The sequence below is a fragment of the Ranitomeya imitator genome, chromosome 6 (assembly GCF_032444005.1).
Source record: "Ranitomeya imitator isolate aRanImi1 chromosome 6, aRanImi1.pri, whole genome shotgun sequence".
NCBI classification, from domain to species: Eukaryota; Metazoa; Chordata; class Amphibia; order Anura; family Dendrobatidae; genus Ranitomeya; species Ranitomeya imitator.
In genome coordinates this window covers 514,346,863-514,365,161 of record NC_091287.1, presented here as the reverse complement: position 1 = coordinate 514,365,161, position 18,299 = coordinate 514,346,863, and the positions used below count along the sequence as shown (strand labels likewise).

Here is an 18,299-nt window from a genome sequence, read left to right as displayed (position 1 = left end):
GAGATTGACTTGGCCATTGCAGAATGTTCCACTTTTTGGCACTCATGAACTCCTGGGTAGCTTTGGCTGTATGCTTGGGGTCATTGTCCATCTGTACTATGAAGCGCCGTCCAATCAACTTTGCAGCATTTGGCTGAATCTGGGCTGAAAGTATATCCCGGTACACTTCAGAATTCATCTGGCTACTCTTGTCTGCTCTTATGTCATCAATAAACACAAGTGACCCAGTGCCATTGAAAGCCATGCATGCCCATGCCATCACGTTGCCTCCACCATGTTTTACAGAGGATGTGGTGTGCCTTGGATCATGTGCCGTTCCCTTTCTTCTCCAAACTTTTTTTCTTCCCATCATTCTGGTACAGGTTGATCTTTGTCTCATCTGTCCATAGAATACTTTTCCAGAACTGAGCTGGCTTCTTGAGGTGTTTTTCTGCAAATTTAACTCTGGCCTGTCTATTTTTGGTATTGATGAATGGTTTGCATCTAGATGTGAACCCTTTGTATTTACTGTCATGGAGTCTTCTCTTTACTGTTGACTTAGAGACAGATACACCTACTTCACTGAGAGTGTTCTGGACTTCAGTTGATGTTGTGAACAGGTTCTTCTTCACCAAATTAAGTATGCGGCGATCATCCACCACTGTTGTCATCCGTGGACGCCCAGGCCTTTTTGAGTTCCCAAGCTCACCAGTCAATTCCTTTTTTCTCAGAATGTACCCAACTGTTGACTTTGCTACTCCAAGCATGTCTGCTATCTCTCTGATGGATTTTTTCTTTTTTTTCAGCCTCAGGATGTTCTGCTTCACCTCAATTGAGAGTTCCTTTGACCGCATGTTGTCTGCTCACAGCAACAGCTTCCAAATGCAAAACCACACACCTGGAATCCACCCCTGACCTTTTAACTACTTCATTGATTACAGGTTAACGAGGGAGACGCCTTCAGAGTTAATTGCAGCCCTTAGAGTCCATTGTCCAATTACTTTTGGTCCCTTGAAAAAGAGGACGCTATGCATTACAGAGCTATGATTCCTAAACCCTTTCTCCGATTTGGATGTGGAAACTATCATATTGCAGCTGGGAGTGTGCACTTTCAGCCCATATTATATATATAATTGTATTTCTGAACATGTTTTTGTAAACAGCTAAAATAACAAAACTTGTGTCACTGTCCAAATATTTCTGGCCCTAACTGTAACTGTGAATGAACGGGATACCACAGAGGCTATAAAACAGTGGGATGGAAACTTTTCAAGTTGACCTAGGATGTAAAAGTCATTGGTACAAGATCTACGTAAACATAAAGTCTTGGTAGTGGTAGGTCATGCAACCACATCCTACAATGTTTGTACAAGGAAGCCAGATAATTGATGTCCCCATCTATATACACTGGAAACAAATTGGTTGCCATCTAACTCTTACATTTCCCATCCAATGTACTCATGCTTCTTAGTGACATATAAACTCTTCTGAGAATAAAAGGATCTATAATGTTGAAACCCAATGACCCAATCCTCCTGTCCACCAACATCTACTACTATTGTGATAGACTGACATACAAGGAACATAATTGTGAATGGATATGACCCTAAAGTGGATATAAAGCAGTAGGATGGAATTTTTTTGACCTGTTATGTGTTGAAATAATCTGTGGTAGAAGATCTCTGTATATTATAAAGTGTGGATAAAACTAGTTCATGCAACCACATCCTACCATCTTTAGACGAAGAAGGCAGATGATTGTCTGTCCTCATCCCCTGGAAACCCAGCTTGAGGCCAGTTGAAAAAAGCTCAAAAGAAGGAAGATGACAGATATAATTTCTCCCCAGAAAAAGATCATTGATGGATTATCAGTTAAATCATTCTGCAGCCAGAAATAGACAGTGCATTTCAAAGGCTATGAAGGCAAACTATTTTAATTTTTAATGTAAGCCAAAAGTAAAAAGTATTCATATAAAAAAATACTTGCAATTGCCATTAAAGATGTCTATATCTTTTAAGGTCTGAATAGACTTGAATATTAAAAGGATTCTAATCCTAGCTTTTTTTTCCAATAATTTTTGTCTACAATTGAATATGTTTGGCTTTGAATCAGTGCTCATATAAAATTGTGCCATTTTTTTCTTTAAGAAATCAAAATATATTTGTCTGAAAGGGTATAGTGAGGTGACAGCTAGGAACTAGGTACGTGATGGTGGAGGGGGGAAGGACCCGCATAGGGCATTAGTGGAGCTTAGGGATAGGCACAGGCTGTGTTAGGATGTTCCCCAAATCTCATTCCCTAATGTTAGGGCTTTCCTTGTGTATTTGGCTACTCTAATGCTCACCAGGTCTCATGATGTCATGAGATAATGGCCCAACACCAAAGTTAATTTTTGTTTTTCTTATGTAATTCTTGACAATTTTAGAAAAAACTTCAGGTTTGTCTTGTTGCCTCATGCATTTTAAATGAATGTGTAGACAATTTTTAGCAACCTGTCATATCCTGGATGTGAAATTTGTGTCTGCAGAAAACATATGTTCTATTTAAAAGGGTCACCATGTCCAAAAAATTATACAGTTTGGATTCTTTTCAAGTGGAGAAAATGTTTTCTGAAATTAATGTGAGCAGTGTCCAAATTTCAAATTAGGTATTCAAAGATTACAGATGCCAACATATTTCTCAGTTCACTATGAATATAATCAGTCTGGTGATTTTTCATGACAAATTAATTTTTAGGGATCTATTACATTGTACATTGAAATACAAAGCTTGACATTGTAATTCCCTTTAACTTTGTCATTTCATAAATGATAAAATGAGTAGTATTCTTGGTAGTTTTAATATCTTTACAGATGCTTGAATTTCTATCGTAGAAAAAAAAGGAAACTGATCAAACCGAAAGTTTTCTTTTTGTTCAATAATTAAATTTCATTGTATTCATATTAGTAGCTGTATCTATTTAGACTAAAAATCTAAACTCCTATCTGAATGCTGTTTTTGGAGGAAACCAAAGTAGCAAGAATAAATCCATGTCTGCAAATATAGGGCAAGCATATAAGCTCCAATCTTTTGCCTGTTTTTTTTTTCTTTATTGATTCAATATCTCTGTTACCAAGTATCCTACTATAAATCTTGCAACAGCTAGATTTAGGTGCTTAGTAGTCATGCTTACTGGGAGCACTGGAGATAGTTGAGTGCAGTCACATTGAGCAAGGAGCAGATGTGAGCATGGAGGTCCCAGTTGTCAGAGCCCAAGCAATTGAGAAGATAACCCCAATCCTATGGATCTGAGTACCTTTTAAAGCACCACTTCAGTGTTTTTTTATATCAGCACTGGAGTGGTGCTACTAATCTAAATTCCCTGACACCGTTCTTATACTTACCTGTCAGCGTCTTTAGCTCTTACCAGCGCTGCTTCGGTCTCGTGCTGCCATTTTGTGATCGCAAATTCTGACTGACCGGAAGTCAGAGGTTAAAGGTCACAAGCTCTCAGTGTAAGTCTATGAGAGCTTCAATCTGGCTCTCATAGATTTACATTGAGTTCTGGATTGCTCCAGCAAACATTGGAGCGAGCCAACAGGTCACGAACTGCTGTACACCGACTGGAGCGGCACCGATAAAATATGAAAATGGCAGCATGTAGAAATTAGGCCAAGGGCAGGGAACTTACATTAGGGATACTACTCACTCCAGCGCTAAAGTAAAAAAAAAAACAAGTTGGTGCTTTTAGGAATTCAAAAGCCTACATTTACTCAGGGTAGAAAAGTCTCTGGAAGGGAAGGAAGGCTATTGGAAGGAAATTCTTGTGTTTGTATGAATAACATAGATAGGGGCTGGGTAATTTCTAATTTTGGTATGTATGCTTTGAGGGTCTCTTTAATTAAAATCGCTGACTGATTGTCAACTCTCTCTAAACATGTGAAATCATGCTTAATTGGAATTTCTTTTATTTTGCTTTTTAAATTTTGTTATTGATTGTAAAAAAAGACATTGATCAGTTGACAATAGTTACACATTAAAGACGTTGTCCACTACTAGGACAGCCCCTTCTTGAACTAAATGTTTGCCCCCGATAAAATAAAAATAACTGTCTCCAGGGCTCTTGTGCAGTGCTGTGACACATGACCTCAGCATCCAATCTGGCGTCACTTTCCTTGCCTACATATGGATTGAAGATGAAGATGAAGTCCAGGCTGCAGCTGATTCCGGACTTCCTCTTTATTTTCGATTCGTATGTAGGTGGGGACAGTGACACCAGTGCTGAATGGGCGCAGGGGTCATGTGTCACAACACTGCACAAGAGCCTCTGGGAGAGCAAATGCCGACCGGGCAGGAACGGCGCCAACATGGGAGATGAGTATGAGCTATTATATTTTATTGGGACCAAACATTTAGTTCAAGAAGGGATCGTCATACTAGTGGAAAACTCCTTTAATGACAGATAATATCGACTTTAGGTCAGTTCTATTAACAAAATGTATTAATACTGATGATGGTCTTAATAAAAATAAATAGAAGTAAATTAAAATGTCATAAAGTCACCATCAGGAGGTGGGAGGGAAAGACAATGTTCAACTTAGGACTTGGGATATGGGATTTAAGTGTAAAATAAAGAATCAAAATAAAAAATATTGCTATACTCACCCTCGGACGCGCCCTGATTCTTACCGGCAGCCTTCCTTCCTAAGAATGAGCACCTGAAGGACCTTCGATGACGTCGCGGCTTGTGATTGGTCGCGTGAGCGGTCACATCGGCGTCACGCGACCAATCACAAGCTGCGACGTCATCTAAGGTCCTTCAGGCACTGATTCTTAGGAAGGAAGGCTGTGGGTTAGAACCAGGGCGCATCCGAGGGTGAGTATATACCTATTAGGAATATACTCACCCTCGGACGCGCCCTCGGACGCTTCCTTCCTAAGAATTAGCGCCTGAAGGACCTTAGATGACGTCGCGGCTTGTGATTGGCTGCGTGACCGCCCATGTGACTGCTCACGCGACCAATCACAAGCCGCGATGTCATCGAAGGCCCTTCAGGCACTCATTCTTAGGAAGGAAGGCTGCCGGTGAGAACCAGGGCGCGTCCGAGGGTGAGTATAGCAATATTTTTTTATTTTTATTCTTTATTTTACACTTAAATATGAATTCCGATACCGATTCCCGATATCTTAAACATATCGGGAATCGGTATCGGAATTCCGATTCCAGATCAGAAGATCGCCGACCTCATGGCCGACCCCACACAGGGGTCGGGTCGGGTTTCATGAAACCCGACTTTGCCAAAAGTCGGCGACTTCTGAATCTGGCCGACCCGTTTCGCTCAACCCTACTCATCACTGGTGGAAACCAAAACACAAAAGTGGCAAACTCCATTAATATTATTTGAAATTTCTTTCTATTAGGGCGACCGTACTTTCAATCCTAGTGTGATTCAACAAAACATCGGATCGCACTGGGAACAATGTTATTCAATAAGGCTGTGCACATTTTGTTTCTGAGACCGAGTCTGTCAGATGAAAGGATTGCAGCATGCACAATTTTCATCCAATATTCAGATCACATTTGGCCATGCAAGTCAATAAGTCTGTGGAAAATATTGGACTACACTCGACTTTCATCTGAGTGAAGTCCGATTTTCACAGACTGATAGAATAGAGAAGATGAAGAACATTTTTTCCCTTCTCCTCATCTGACAAAATTGGGTCACAGTATGATCACACTGTCAGGGCTAGCGGAACGCACCAAATAATAAGATGGAATAAGGTGCGTTCGCAGCCCGGGGTCCACCGTGCAGAGATGGAACCTGCTGCCAAGTAATGACGGACTATATGGCGGTACAATATGAATACACACATGGGTTAACTTCACCCTGTGTGAAGGAAGCGAACCCTGTTGCGTCACAAGGCCGCAGTACCGCACGTAACAAAACTAATAAATAGCACGAGAGTGTGAACTGTGCCGTACTAGCGGACGCCACTAACCGCCCTGACTTGGGTTAAAGAAGCGCTCTAATGGCACGTGGCACCATACTGGCGGTCACAGCAGTAGGCGCTGTTTTGTGTGTTAACGCTGTGAGTTCAGCCGGGCGCTAGATTGCAGCCATACACCTTACATGAACAGTCATACTCAAGGGATGGGTTTTTATAAGGAACGACTTGCACTCATCAACACACACACGATTACAATTGTACACTAGTGTATGGCCGTGCGGTCATGCGAAGCTTATATAGCTGCAGCATGTATAGGACCTTCCAATAAAGGACCAATGGGAAGCTGCCACAGAAGTTTAGCACCTTAAGGAACTTCCTGGAGGACCAATGGGAACCGCTGCAGCATCTAAGCATGTGACCCTCGATCTCCAACGGGAGATCTCACCCTGGGCATGCTCAGAAGGGAAAAAGCAGGACTTAGTCCCAAAAGCGTCTGCTCGCCGCTGCCCAGTACTGGCTTCAATGGCAGAAGCAGGAAAAGCAGCAGTAACCCTATGCACTGAGTGAGACTGGGCAAGACGCTGGGACCGATGTCTCCACTGAGCAGACTCCACTGCGGCTGGAGAAGAATGGGAGACCGCAGCAGAGATGGTTCGAGATTACCCCTGTGCAGAGGCAGGAACTCGACACCTAAGGCCGGGGTCACACTAGCGTATTGCAATATGCTAACGACACTCGTCTCCTGCTCGCAGCAGAGCAGGAGCCGAGTGTCATGCGTCTGTGCTCCGATTCTCTCGCACAGGGAGGATCGGAGCACAGCTGCGGAGGAGGCGGAGAAATGACTTTCTCCATCTCCTCCATTGCTGGGGTCCGCTTATAGTGCACACCACTCGGATGGTGGTGTGCGCTGTCTCACTCGCACCCATAGGCTTGTATGGGTGCGAGTGAGCCGAGAGTTTTCCTCGGTCCGAGACAATCGCAGCATGCTGTGAGTGTCTCAGACCAAGGAAAACGGCCGACAAAAAGTCAGCTGCTAGGAGCGGCACCAAATGCTAACATTGGTCCGAGTGCAATGCGATTTTTTATCGCATTGCACTCGGCCGTATTACGGTCTAGTGTGACCCCGGCCTAACACACACTCTTATCAAACTCTGAGCAGAGTCTAATTAGAGTGTGATTAGTATAGTCAAACCGATTTTTTTGGATGTGAATATAAATATGGTCATGCAGCCCTAGCCTTAGCCACAGCTATAAATGTGCTCTTACACTTTGGACTGAGGATAGTCAAGTCACCTGGCTAGTTGACCATCTAATTTATATTTGGTGTTCCGCAAACATTCATTAGACAGATCCCAAAGGCAAGTAGAGATATGGATCATGAGTTCTTTGTTTCCTATATACAGGGCTAAAAATCTTCATCAAAGCACTTCAACTATCTTATGTCTATTTTGAAAAGAAATGCCTGGTGTCCTTAGACCTTGTGGAACACTGTGTAAGGATCACATATATTCATCTGTGTATTCTATGTAAATAGACTGAACATCCTATGACAAAAATGTAACATTTCTGTCCAATTGATTTGTCAAATATTTATGTTTTTACAGCTTATCAGTTGCGAATTTGCCAGTCACCTCCTCCTGTTCTGAATTCAGAAATTCTGGCAGAAGATGATGAGTTTGAAATAGGTAACCAGATCCTTTTTCCATAACATATAGGCTGCAATCATATGCCCAAAGACTCTTCTGAGATAATTAGATTGATATGCTAATGACAAAAAAAAATAGGAATTAGGAAATAAGCTTTACCGTGTGATGCATAGTTGGCTGTTTCTCAATAGTGCAGCCAGGATCCAAGTCCATTGACCATCCGATACATTTAGAAAAGGGAAAGGAAAAAGGATCCATACGTTGGATATAAACAAAATACACTTTTTATTTTATTCCATTGCAAAGGAAAAACGCGTTGTGCAGACAGATTAAAAAGAATCCTTTATAAAATATTATTTTTATCTGATTGGATAACACCTTCTTCATTTTTAAAGGAATAAAATAAAAAAGGAATTTTATTTATATCCAGCCAGTGGATCCTTTTTCCTCTCCCTGTGTTAATGACACTCTGATCAGAAATAATATATGATATAAAAGAATTCAATTAGTACATGGCAATAGAGGAAAGCAGTCACTATGCTATTACACCACATAAAAATTGGGGTCCTACCTGGGGCCATTTTATGCCATATCTTTACCTGATCAAGAGTGGTCCCCTCTGCTGCACACAAAGCATCTGCCGAAACTCTTTTGGACTCAAGGTGGATCTAAGCATTGTTTGGTTATATCAAATCTTTGGTCTTGGTCTGTTGTCTAGTACATTTTAGATTAATTTTAAAATGTTGAGTTTTGGACATTTTAACAAAATTTGAGAACGATTTGGAGCTTAAATTATAGTTTGTATTTTTTATCCAATCATTGGAAAATGTCCCTCATCATTTTTTCCAAGCCAAACTTTACATCATTACGACTTGTATGCATAGATGACCGATGGATGGGCTTTGATGCTGTTACATTGGAAATTTTTATGTGTAATTTTAATGTACCATTCTGGAAGGTTTCTTCAAATTCAGCATCAGTCAGTCATCATCATTAATGTATGGTTTGTGTTTGTAGTAAAATATTTACTGGCTATTGTATTTTACTATTTCCAACACTGTTCTGCTCCTTCTCTGATATCTTGAGACCGCAGCTTTGACTGGCCGGAAATCACCACCCCACCATTACTTTCTCTCTCAATATGAGTCTGAATGAGCCTTGTTCTAAGTCTCGTAGACTTACATTAGGAAATTACTTCTGGTTAAAAACTTGTGTGATCCAGTTGGTCACAACTGTGATCACGTGGTCAAGAAGTGGACTCAAGTGTCAGACGATATCAATCGGTAAAAATTTTGAACATAGATTACTGATACCTAACCAGTGATCAAATGAAAAAAAAAACGGAGTTGAACTTTAAGTGTTATATTATTTGATGTTTGTTTTTTACATATTCTTTTCTCTTTTTGCATCACAGGCGACATAATTCGCTATCAGTGTGTACCTGGTTTTACCTTAGTCGGCAATGAGATTCTCACCTGCAGGCTGGGCGAGCGGCTTCAGATGGATGGATCGCCACCTTCATGTCAAGGTTTCTAAACTATTTTTTGAGCTTCCTATAATTACTAGAGTATAACCTTGCCCACATATGCAAGTCAGTGGTAAACTGCACATTATGTTATGACTCAGTAAATGAATATTCCACAATTAGGAATCGATTTAATAAATGACTTCGTAAAATATTATTTGCTAAACACTGCACACAGGATAATAAAACAGATGTCTTTCCAGATAAGCATATGGTCCTGCAACTTGCTAACAAATGCCACCTTGAAATCCTAATAATTATTTTGACACGTCCAAGGAAAACTTGACAGTGAAGAGCAACATTTTTGTTTAATGGAATCATAACAAACCGCTGAGCACATGGGAAATAGGATGTTTTAAGGAATAGCAGATAGGTAATTTTTATTATAATACTACTTTTTTTACAAGCTATTCAGAGAGGAGAAAAAGAGCTGGTCTTGTACTTTCCCTGTTCCTTTTCCACATTGAGTATCCCTATCATTGCGTACCCTAAGTTTATTATTCAAAGAAATCATTTCATCAGTCAACTCGGATTGCGCTGCAAAAAAGGTAAAACTTTGTGAATTTTTTCCTTTCCTATAAACAGAATGGTCCCCTATTCTTTAACCCCTTCATGACCTTGGGATTTTTCGTTTTTCCGTGTTCGTTTTTCACTCCCCTCCTTCCCAGAGCCATAACTTTTTTATTTTTCCGTCAATTTGGCCATGTGAGGGCTTATTTTTTGCGGCATGACTTGTACTTTTGAACGACATCATTGGTTTTAGCATGTCGTGTACTAGAAAATGGGAAAAAAATTCCAAGTGCGGTGAAATTGCAAAAAAGTGCAATCCCACACTGGTTTTTTGTTTGGCTTTTTTGCTAGGTTCACTAAATGCTAAAACTGACCTGTCATTATGATTCTCCAGGTCAGTACGAGTTCATAGACACCTAACATGACTAGGTTATTTTTACCTAAGTGGTGAAAAAAAATTCCAAACTTTGCTAAAAAAAAAAAAAAAAAATTGCGCCATTTTCCGATACCCGTAGCGTCTCCATTTTTCATGATCTGGGGTCGGTTGAGGGCTTATTTTTTGCGTGCCGAGATTACGTTTTTAATGATAGCATTTTGGTGCAGATACATTCTTTTGATCGCCCGTTATTGCATTTTAATGCAATGTCGCGGCAACCAAAAAACCGTAATTCTGGCATTTCGAATTTTTTTCTCGCTACGCTGTTTAGCGATCAGGTTAATGCTTTTTTTTATTTGATAGATCGGGCGATTCTGAGCGTGGCGATACCAAATTTGTGTAGATTTGATATTTTTTATTGATTTATTTTGATTGGGGCGAAAGGGGGGTGATTTAAACTTTTATATGTTTTTTATTTTTTTCACATTTTTTTTAACTTTTTTTTTTTTTATACTTTTGCCATGCTTCAATAGCCTCCATGGGAGGTTAGAAGCAGGCACAACTTGATCGCCTCTGCTACATAGCAGCGATCTGCTGTTCGCTGCTATGTAGCTGAAAATCAGGTGTGCTGTGAGCGCCGACCACAGGGTGGCGCTCACAGCTGCCGGTGATCAGTAACCATAGAGGTCCCAAGGACCTCTATGGTTACAATTCTGAAGCATCGCCGACCCCCGATCATGTGACGGGGTCGGCGATGACGTCATTTTCGGCCGCCCGGCCGGAAGCGGTAGTTAAATGCCGCTGTCTGCGTTTGACAGCGGCATTTAACTAGTTAATAGGCGCGCGCAGATCGCGATTCTGCGCGCGCCTATTACGGGCACATGTCAGCTGTTCAAAACAGCTGACATGTCCCGGCTTTGATGCGGGCTCACCGCCGGAGCCCGCATCAAAGCAGGGGATCTGAGCTCGGACGCACTATCCCGTCCGAGGTCAGAAAGGAGTTAAAGCTTTTTGTCAGAGTTTTTCTGCGACATCAAAAATGGAAGAGTTGGGTTTGGGTCTGAGCTGTGATCTTCTTCCAATGTGCTACTGCATTTGCATGCTGAGCCAGCAAGTAGTGACACATAGGTGGCTCATTATGTGAGCTGCCACCTACTGGCTCTGCACTATTTCAGATGGCAGAGCACTCAGCCGATGAGACTTCGGGTCTGCAGAGTAGTGGCACATAGGCGGCTCATTACCGGCTCAGCACTATGACAGATGGCAGAGCACTCAGCCGATGAGACTTTGGGTCTGCAGTGTGACTCTAGGGCAGTGGCACATTAGCAGATCACTGTGCATACCCAAAGTCATTTTGACCGTCAAGCATTTGCGTGATTACGAAGCAGGGAGGAGGCAGATGGGCAGTACAGAGAGTATAACTGTGCTTCTATGGGTGTGATATCAACTGGTTGGGCTGGACTGCTCAGCACTATGTACACTAGTCAAGCTAATTAGAATATGCAGCAACACAAGAATGCTGAGTTTTCATTTATGCTAGCAGACTTCTCTAATGACAAAGTTAGCGCTATAATTAGTTAATAAGGGTAAATCCTGCTGTCAGGTTCCCTTTTAAAAATATTAGCAAACTTTCCTACAACTTGACCCTCTACAATAAACCTAAAGAAAACTTTTACCGTTGTCGAAAAAAAAGCTGATTTTTGGTAGAAATGTGAAGGCCTGAAAATCAGCTTGAATTTATCTAAATGAGGTTGCGTTTGCCGCACATACAAGGAGTTCTGCTTCAGGATCCACCATTCAGATTAATAGGTCATTCATGGAAGCTTTTATAGCAAATCTGCCACATATTTTATGTGTTATTTCCTGCTGCCACAGTTTTACAGAAGTGCTAAAATATCATGACAGAGAATAGAAATAACAAACAATACCACTTTCCTAAATGTGATACATGGCTTTGCATGTGTTCTTTCAATGTGAGGTCCATGAATGATTTCTAATTATGTATTATTCTACAAAGTCTCATAGCAGGGCCATTTACATTCTGCAGTCAATTAGCGTTAATACTTACAAGTGAAAAGTCATCAGATACATAAACACTCAAAGTTCCCTTTTCAGCAGTAGTAGCTCTCATATCAGGCTATTAACCCCTTAAGCCCCGAGGGTGGTTTGCACGTTAATGACCAGGCCAATTTTTACAATTCTGACCACTGTCCCTTTATGAGATTATAACTCTGGAACGCTTCAACAGATCCCAGTGATTCTGACATTGTTTTCTCGGGACATATTGTACTTCATGATAGTGGTAAAAATTATTTGATAGTACCTGCGTTTGTTTGTGAAAAAAACGGAAATTTCGCAATTTTCCAACTTTGAATTTTTCTGCAATTAAATCACAGAGATATGTCACACAAAATACTTAACAAGTAACATTTCCCACATGTCTACTTTACATCAGCACAATTTTGGAACCAAAATTTTTTTTTGTTAGGGAGTTATAAGGGTTAAAAGTTGACCAGCAATTTCTCATTTTTACAACACCATTTTTTTTAGGGACCACATCTCATTTGAAGTCATTTTGAGGGGTCTATATGATAGAAAATACCCAAGTGTGACACCATTCTAAAAACTGCACCCCTCAAGGTGCTCAAAACCATATTCAAGAAGTTTATTAACCCTTCTGGTGCTTCACAGGAATTTTTGGAATGTTTAAATAAAAATGAACATTTAACTTTTTTTCACAAAAAATTTAATTCAGCTCCAATTTGTTTTATTTTACCAAGGGTAACAGGAGAAAATGGACCCCAAAATTTGTTGTACAATTTGTCCTGAGTACACCGATACCCCATATGTGGGGGTAAACCACTGTTTGGGCGCATGACAGAGCTCGGAGGCGAAGGAGCGCCATTTGACTTTTCAATGCAAAATTGACTGGAATCGAGATGGGACACCATGTTGCGTTTGGAGAGCCCCTGATGTGCCTAAACATTGAAACCCCCCACAAGTGACACCATTTTGGAAAGTAGACCCCCTAAGGAACTTATCTAGAGGTGTGGTGAGCACATTGACCCACCAAGTGCTTCACAGAAGTTTATAATGCAGAACCGTAAAAATAAAAAATCATATTTTTTCACAAAAATTATCTTTTCGCCCCCAATTTTTTATTTTCCCAAGGGTAAGAGAAGAAATTGGACACCAAAAGTTGTTGTACAATTTGTCCTGAGTACGCTGATACCCCATATGTGGGGGTAAACCACTGTTTGGGCTCATGGGAGAGCTCAGAAGGGAAGGAGCGCCGTTTGACTTTTCAATGCAAAATTGACAGGAATTGAGATGCCATGTTGCATTTGGAGAGCCACTGATGTGCCTAAACATTGAAACCCCCCCACAAGTGACACCATTTTGGAAAGTAGACCCCTTAAGGAATTTATCTAGATGTGTTTTGAGTACTTTGACCCACCAAGGGCTTTACAGAAGTTTATAATGCAGAGCCGTAAAAATAAAACAAACATTTTTTCCCACAAAAATTATTTTTTAGCCCCCAGTTTTGTATTTTCCCGAGGGTAAGAAGAGAAATTCCACCCCAAAAGTTGTTGTCCAATTTGTCCTGAGTGTGCTGATACCCCATATGTGGAGGGGGAACCACTGTTTGGCGGCATGGGAGGGCTCGGAAGGGAAGGAGCGCCATTTGGAATGCAGACTTAGATGGAATGGTCTGCGGGTGTCACATTGCGTTTGCAGAGCCCCTAATGTACCTAAACAGTAGAAACCCCCCACAAGTGACACCATTTTCGAAAGTAGACCACCTAAGGAACTCATCTAGATGTGTTGTGAGAGCTTTGAACCCCAAGTGTTTCACTACAGTTTGTAACGCAGAGCAGTGAAAATAAAAAAAAAAATTTCCCCCCAAAATTATTTTTTAGCCCCCAGTTTTGTATTTTTCCGAGGGTAAGAGGAGAAATTCGACCCCAAAAGTTGTTGTCCAATTTGTTCTGAGTGCGCTGATACTCCATATGTGGGGGGGAACCACTGTTTGGCCGCATGGGAGGGCTCGGAAGGGAAGGAGCGCCATTTGGAATTCAGACTTAGATGGAATGGTCTGCAGGTGTCACATTGCGTTTGCAGAGCCCCTAATGTACCTAAACAGTAGAAACCCCCCTTAAGTGACCCCATATTGGAAACTAGACTCCCCAGGGAACTCATCTAGATGTGTTGTGAGAACTTTGAACCCCCAAGTGTTTCACTACAGTTTATAACGCAGAGCCTTGAAAATAAAAAATCTTTTTTTCCCACAAAAAATATATTTTAGCCTCCAGTTTTGTATTTTCCCAAGGGTAACAGGAGAAATTGGATCCCAACAGTTGTTGTCCTATTTGTCCTGAGTACGCTGATACCCCATATGTTGGGGTAAACCCCTGTTTGGGCACACGGGAGAGCTCGGAAGGGAAGGAGCACTGTTTTACTTTTTCAACGCAGAATTGGCTGGAATTGAGATCGGACGCCATGTCGCGTTTGGAGAGCCCCTGATGTGCCTAAACAGTGGAAAAACCCCAATTATAACTGAAACCCTAATCCAAACACACCCCTAACCCTAATCCCAACAGTAACCCTAACCACACCTCTAACCCTGACACACCCCTAACCCTTATCCCAACCCTATTCCCAACTGTAAATGTAATCTAAACCCTAACCGTAACTTTAGCCCCAACCCTAACCCTAACTTTAGCCCCAACCCTAACTGTGGCCCCAACCCTAACCCTAACCCTAGCCCTAGCCCTAACCCTAACCCTAACCCTAGCCCTAGCCCTAACCCTAACCCTAGCCCTAACCCTAGCCCTAACCCTAGCCCTAGCCCTAACCCTAGCCCTAACCCTAACCCTATCCCTAACCCTAGCCCTAACCCTAGCCCTAACCCTAGCCCTAACCCTAACCCTAGCCCTAACCATAACCTAGCCCTAACCCTAGCCCTAATGGGAAAATGGAAATAAATACATTTTTTTAATTTTTCCCTAACTAAGGGGGTGATGAAGGGGGGTTTGATTTACTTTTATAGCGGGTTTTTTTATGATTGGCAGCCGTCACACACTGAAAGACGCTTTTCATTGCAAAAAATATTTTTTGCGTTACCACATTTTGAGAGCTATAATTTTTCCATATTTTGGTCCACAGAGTCATGTGAGGTCTTGTTTTTTGCGGGACGAGTTGACGTTTTTATTGGTAACATTTTCAGGCACGTGACATTTTTAGATCGCTTTTTATTACGATTTTTGTGAGGCAGAATGACCAAAAACCAGCTATTCATGAATTTCTTTTGGGGGAGGCGTTTATACCGTTCCGCGTTTGGTAAAATGGATAAAGCAGTTTTATTCTTCGGGTCAGTACGATTACAGCGATACCTCATTTACATCATTTTTTTTATGTTTTGGCGCTTTTATACGATAAAAACTATTTTATAGAAAAAATAATTATTTTTGCATCACTTTATTCTCAGGACTATAACTTTTTTATTTTTTCGCTGATGATGCTGTTTGGTGGCTCGTTTTTTGAGGGACAAGATGACGCTTTCAGTGGTACCATGGTTATTTATATCTGTTTTTTTGATCGCGTGTTATTCCACTTTTTGTTCGGCGGTATGATAATAAAGCGTTGTTTTTTGCCTCGTTTTTTTTTTTTCTTACGGTGTTTACTGAAGGGGTTAACTAGTGGGCCAGTTTTATAGGTCGGGTCGTTACGGACGCGGTGATACTAAATATGTGTACTTTTATTGTTTTTTTTTCATTATTTAGATAAAGAAATGTATTTATGGGAATAATATTTTTTTTTTTTTCATTATTTAGGAATATTTTTTTTTATTTTTTTTACACATTTGGAAAAAATTTTTTTTTACTTTTTTACTTTGTCCCAGGGGGGGACAGTACAGATCGGTGATCTGCCAGTTTGCACAGCACTCTGACAGATCACCGATCTGTCTGAGAGCAGTGCAGCGTTACCAAGTGCCTGTTCTGAGCAGGCACTTGGTAAGCCACCTCCCTCCCTGCAGGACCCGGATCCGCGGCCATCTTGGATCCGGGTCCAGCAAGGAGGAAGGAGGTAGGAGACCCCCGGAGCAACGCGATCACATCGCGTTGCTGCGGGGGGCTCAGGGAAGCCCGCAGGGAGCCCCCTCCCTGCGCGATGCTTCCCTATACCGCCGGCACATCGCGATCATGTTTGATCGCGGTGTGCCGGGGGTTAATGTGCCGGGGGCAATCCGTGACCGCTCCTGGCACATAGTGCCGGATGTCAGCTGCGATAGGCAGCTGACACCCGGCCGCGATTGGCCGCGCTCCCCCCGTGAGCGCGGCCGATCGCCTATGACGTACTATACCGTCGGTGGGAATTAAAGCCCACCCCACCTCGACGGTATAGTACGTCATATGATATTAAGGGGTTAATCATGTGGTCTTGAATGGAGAATCCTCCAACTAACCTCACTGGCCTAATTGCTCCACTTTGAGGACTTGTCACAAATATAGATGAGCAAATTTATTTTAAAGATAACCTGTCATCAGTTTTTTGAGACTGCCACGGAATGTCACCACCTTTATCTGCTACTGTACGTCATTTCATAAATGTAGCTAGAATCTCCTGACTCGCCCTGAATACCCCCAAAAATAGCATTTGAATTGCTCCTGCTCTGTATCTAAATGAAGATAGTCCAATCTGAAAGGCATCATTGCTAAATCATACAGTGGGGAAAAAAGTATTTAGTAAGCTACCAATTGTGCAAGTTCTCCTTCTTTAAAAGATGAGAGAGGCCTGTAATTGACATCAAAGGTAGACCACAACTATGAGAGTCAAAATAAGAAAACAAATCCAGAAAGATTTAATTGGAAAATTATGGTGGAAAATAATTATTTGGTCATTAATAGTGTTGAGCGATACCGTCCGATACTTGAAAGTATCGGTATCGGATAGTATCGGCCGATACCCGAAAAATATCGGATATCGCCGATACCGATATCCGATACCAATACAAGTCAATGGGACATCAAGTATCAGAATGTATCCTGATGGTTCCCAGGGTCTGAAGGAGAGGAAACTCTCCTTCAGGCCCTGGGATCCATAGTGAGGTGTAAAATAAAGAATTAAAATAAAAAATATTGATATATTCACCTCTCCGGCGGCCCCTGGACATCACGCTGGTAACCGTCCGGCTTCTTTGTTTAAAATGAGTGCCTTTAGGACCTGCGAATGACGTCGCGGCTTCTGATTGGTCGCGTGCCGCTCATGTGACCGCCACGCGACCAATCAGAAGCTGCGACGTCATTCGCAGGTCCTCAATTCCTAGAATTAGGATTTTAGTGAATGATAATGACGTCGCGGCTTCTGATTGGTCGCGTGGCGGTCAAATGGGCGGCACGCGACCAATCAGAAGCTGCGACGTCATTCTCAGGTCCTAAAGGCGCTCATTTTAAACAAAGAAGCCGGCAGGTTACCAGCGTGATGTCCAGGGGCCGCCGGAGAGGTGAATATATCAATATTTTTTATTTTAATTCTTTATTTTACACATCCCTATGGATCCGATACCGATATCCGATACCACAAAAGTATCGGATCTCGGTATGGGAATTCCGATACCGCAAGTATCGGCCGATACCCGATACTTGCGGTATCGGAATGCTCAACACTAGTCATTAACAAAAGTTCATCTCAATATTTTGTTATTTATCCTTTGTTGGCAATGACAGAGGTCAAATGTTTTCTGTAAGTCTTCACAAGGTTGGCACACACTGTTGGTGGTATGTTTGCCCATTTCTCCATGCAGATCTCCTCTAGAGCTGTGATGCTTTGGGCCTGTCGCTGGGCAACATGGTCTTTCAACTCACTCCAAAGGTTTCCTATGGAGTTGAGATCTGGAGACTGGCTAGGCCACTCCATGACCTTCATATGTTTCTTACGAATCCACTCCTTCATTGCCCTGGCGGTGTGCTTGGGATAATTATCCTGCTGAAAGACCCATCTGCGTTTAATCTTCAATGCTCTTGCTGATGGAAGGAGATTTGCACTGAAAATCTCACGATACATGGGCCCATTCATTCTTTCATGTACATGGATCAGTCGTCCTGGTCCCTTTGCAGAGAAACAGCCCCAAAGCATGATGTTGCAACTCCCATGCTTCACAGTAGGTATGATGTTCTTTGGATGCAACTCAGAATTCTGTTTCCTCCAAACACTACGAGTTTTGCTTCTACCAAACAGTTTAACTTTGGTTTCATCAGAACATATGCCATTCTTTCAATACTCTTTTGGATAATACAAACGCTCTTTAGCAAACTTCAGACAGGTCAGGATATA

The 18,299-nt window shown here is 41.8% G+C and overlaps 1 protein-coding gene across 1 annotated transcript in view; it reads left to right on the top strand.

Moving 5' to 3' along the window:
• Window positions 1-18,299, top strand: part of CSMD3 (CUB and Sushi multiple domains 3) — a 2,093,798-nt gene that overhangs the window by 1,794,404 nt on the left and 281,095 nt on the right. The window contains exons 46-47 of the mRNA XM_069731799.1: window positions 7,513-7,593; window positions 8,969-9,082. Coding sequence (XP_069587900.1) covers window positions 7,513-7,593; window positions 8,969-9,082 — 195 coding nt within the window. The remainder of the gene's footprint in view (window positions 1-7,512; window positions 7,594-8,968; window positions 9,083-18,299) is intronic.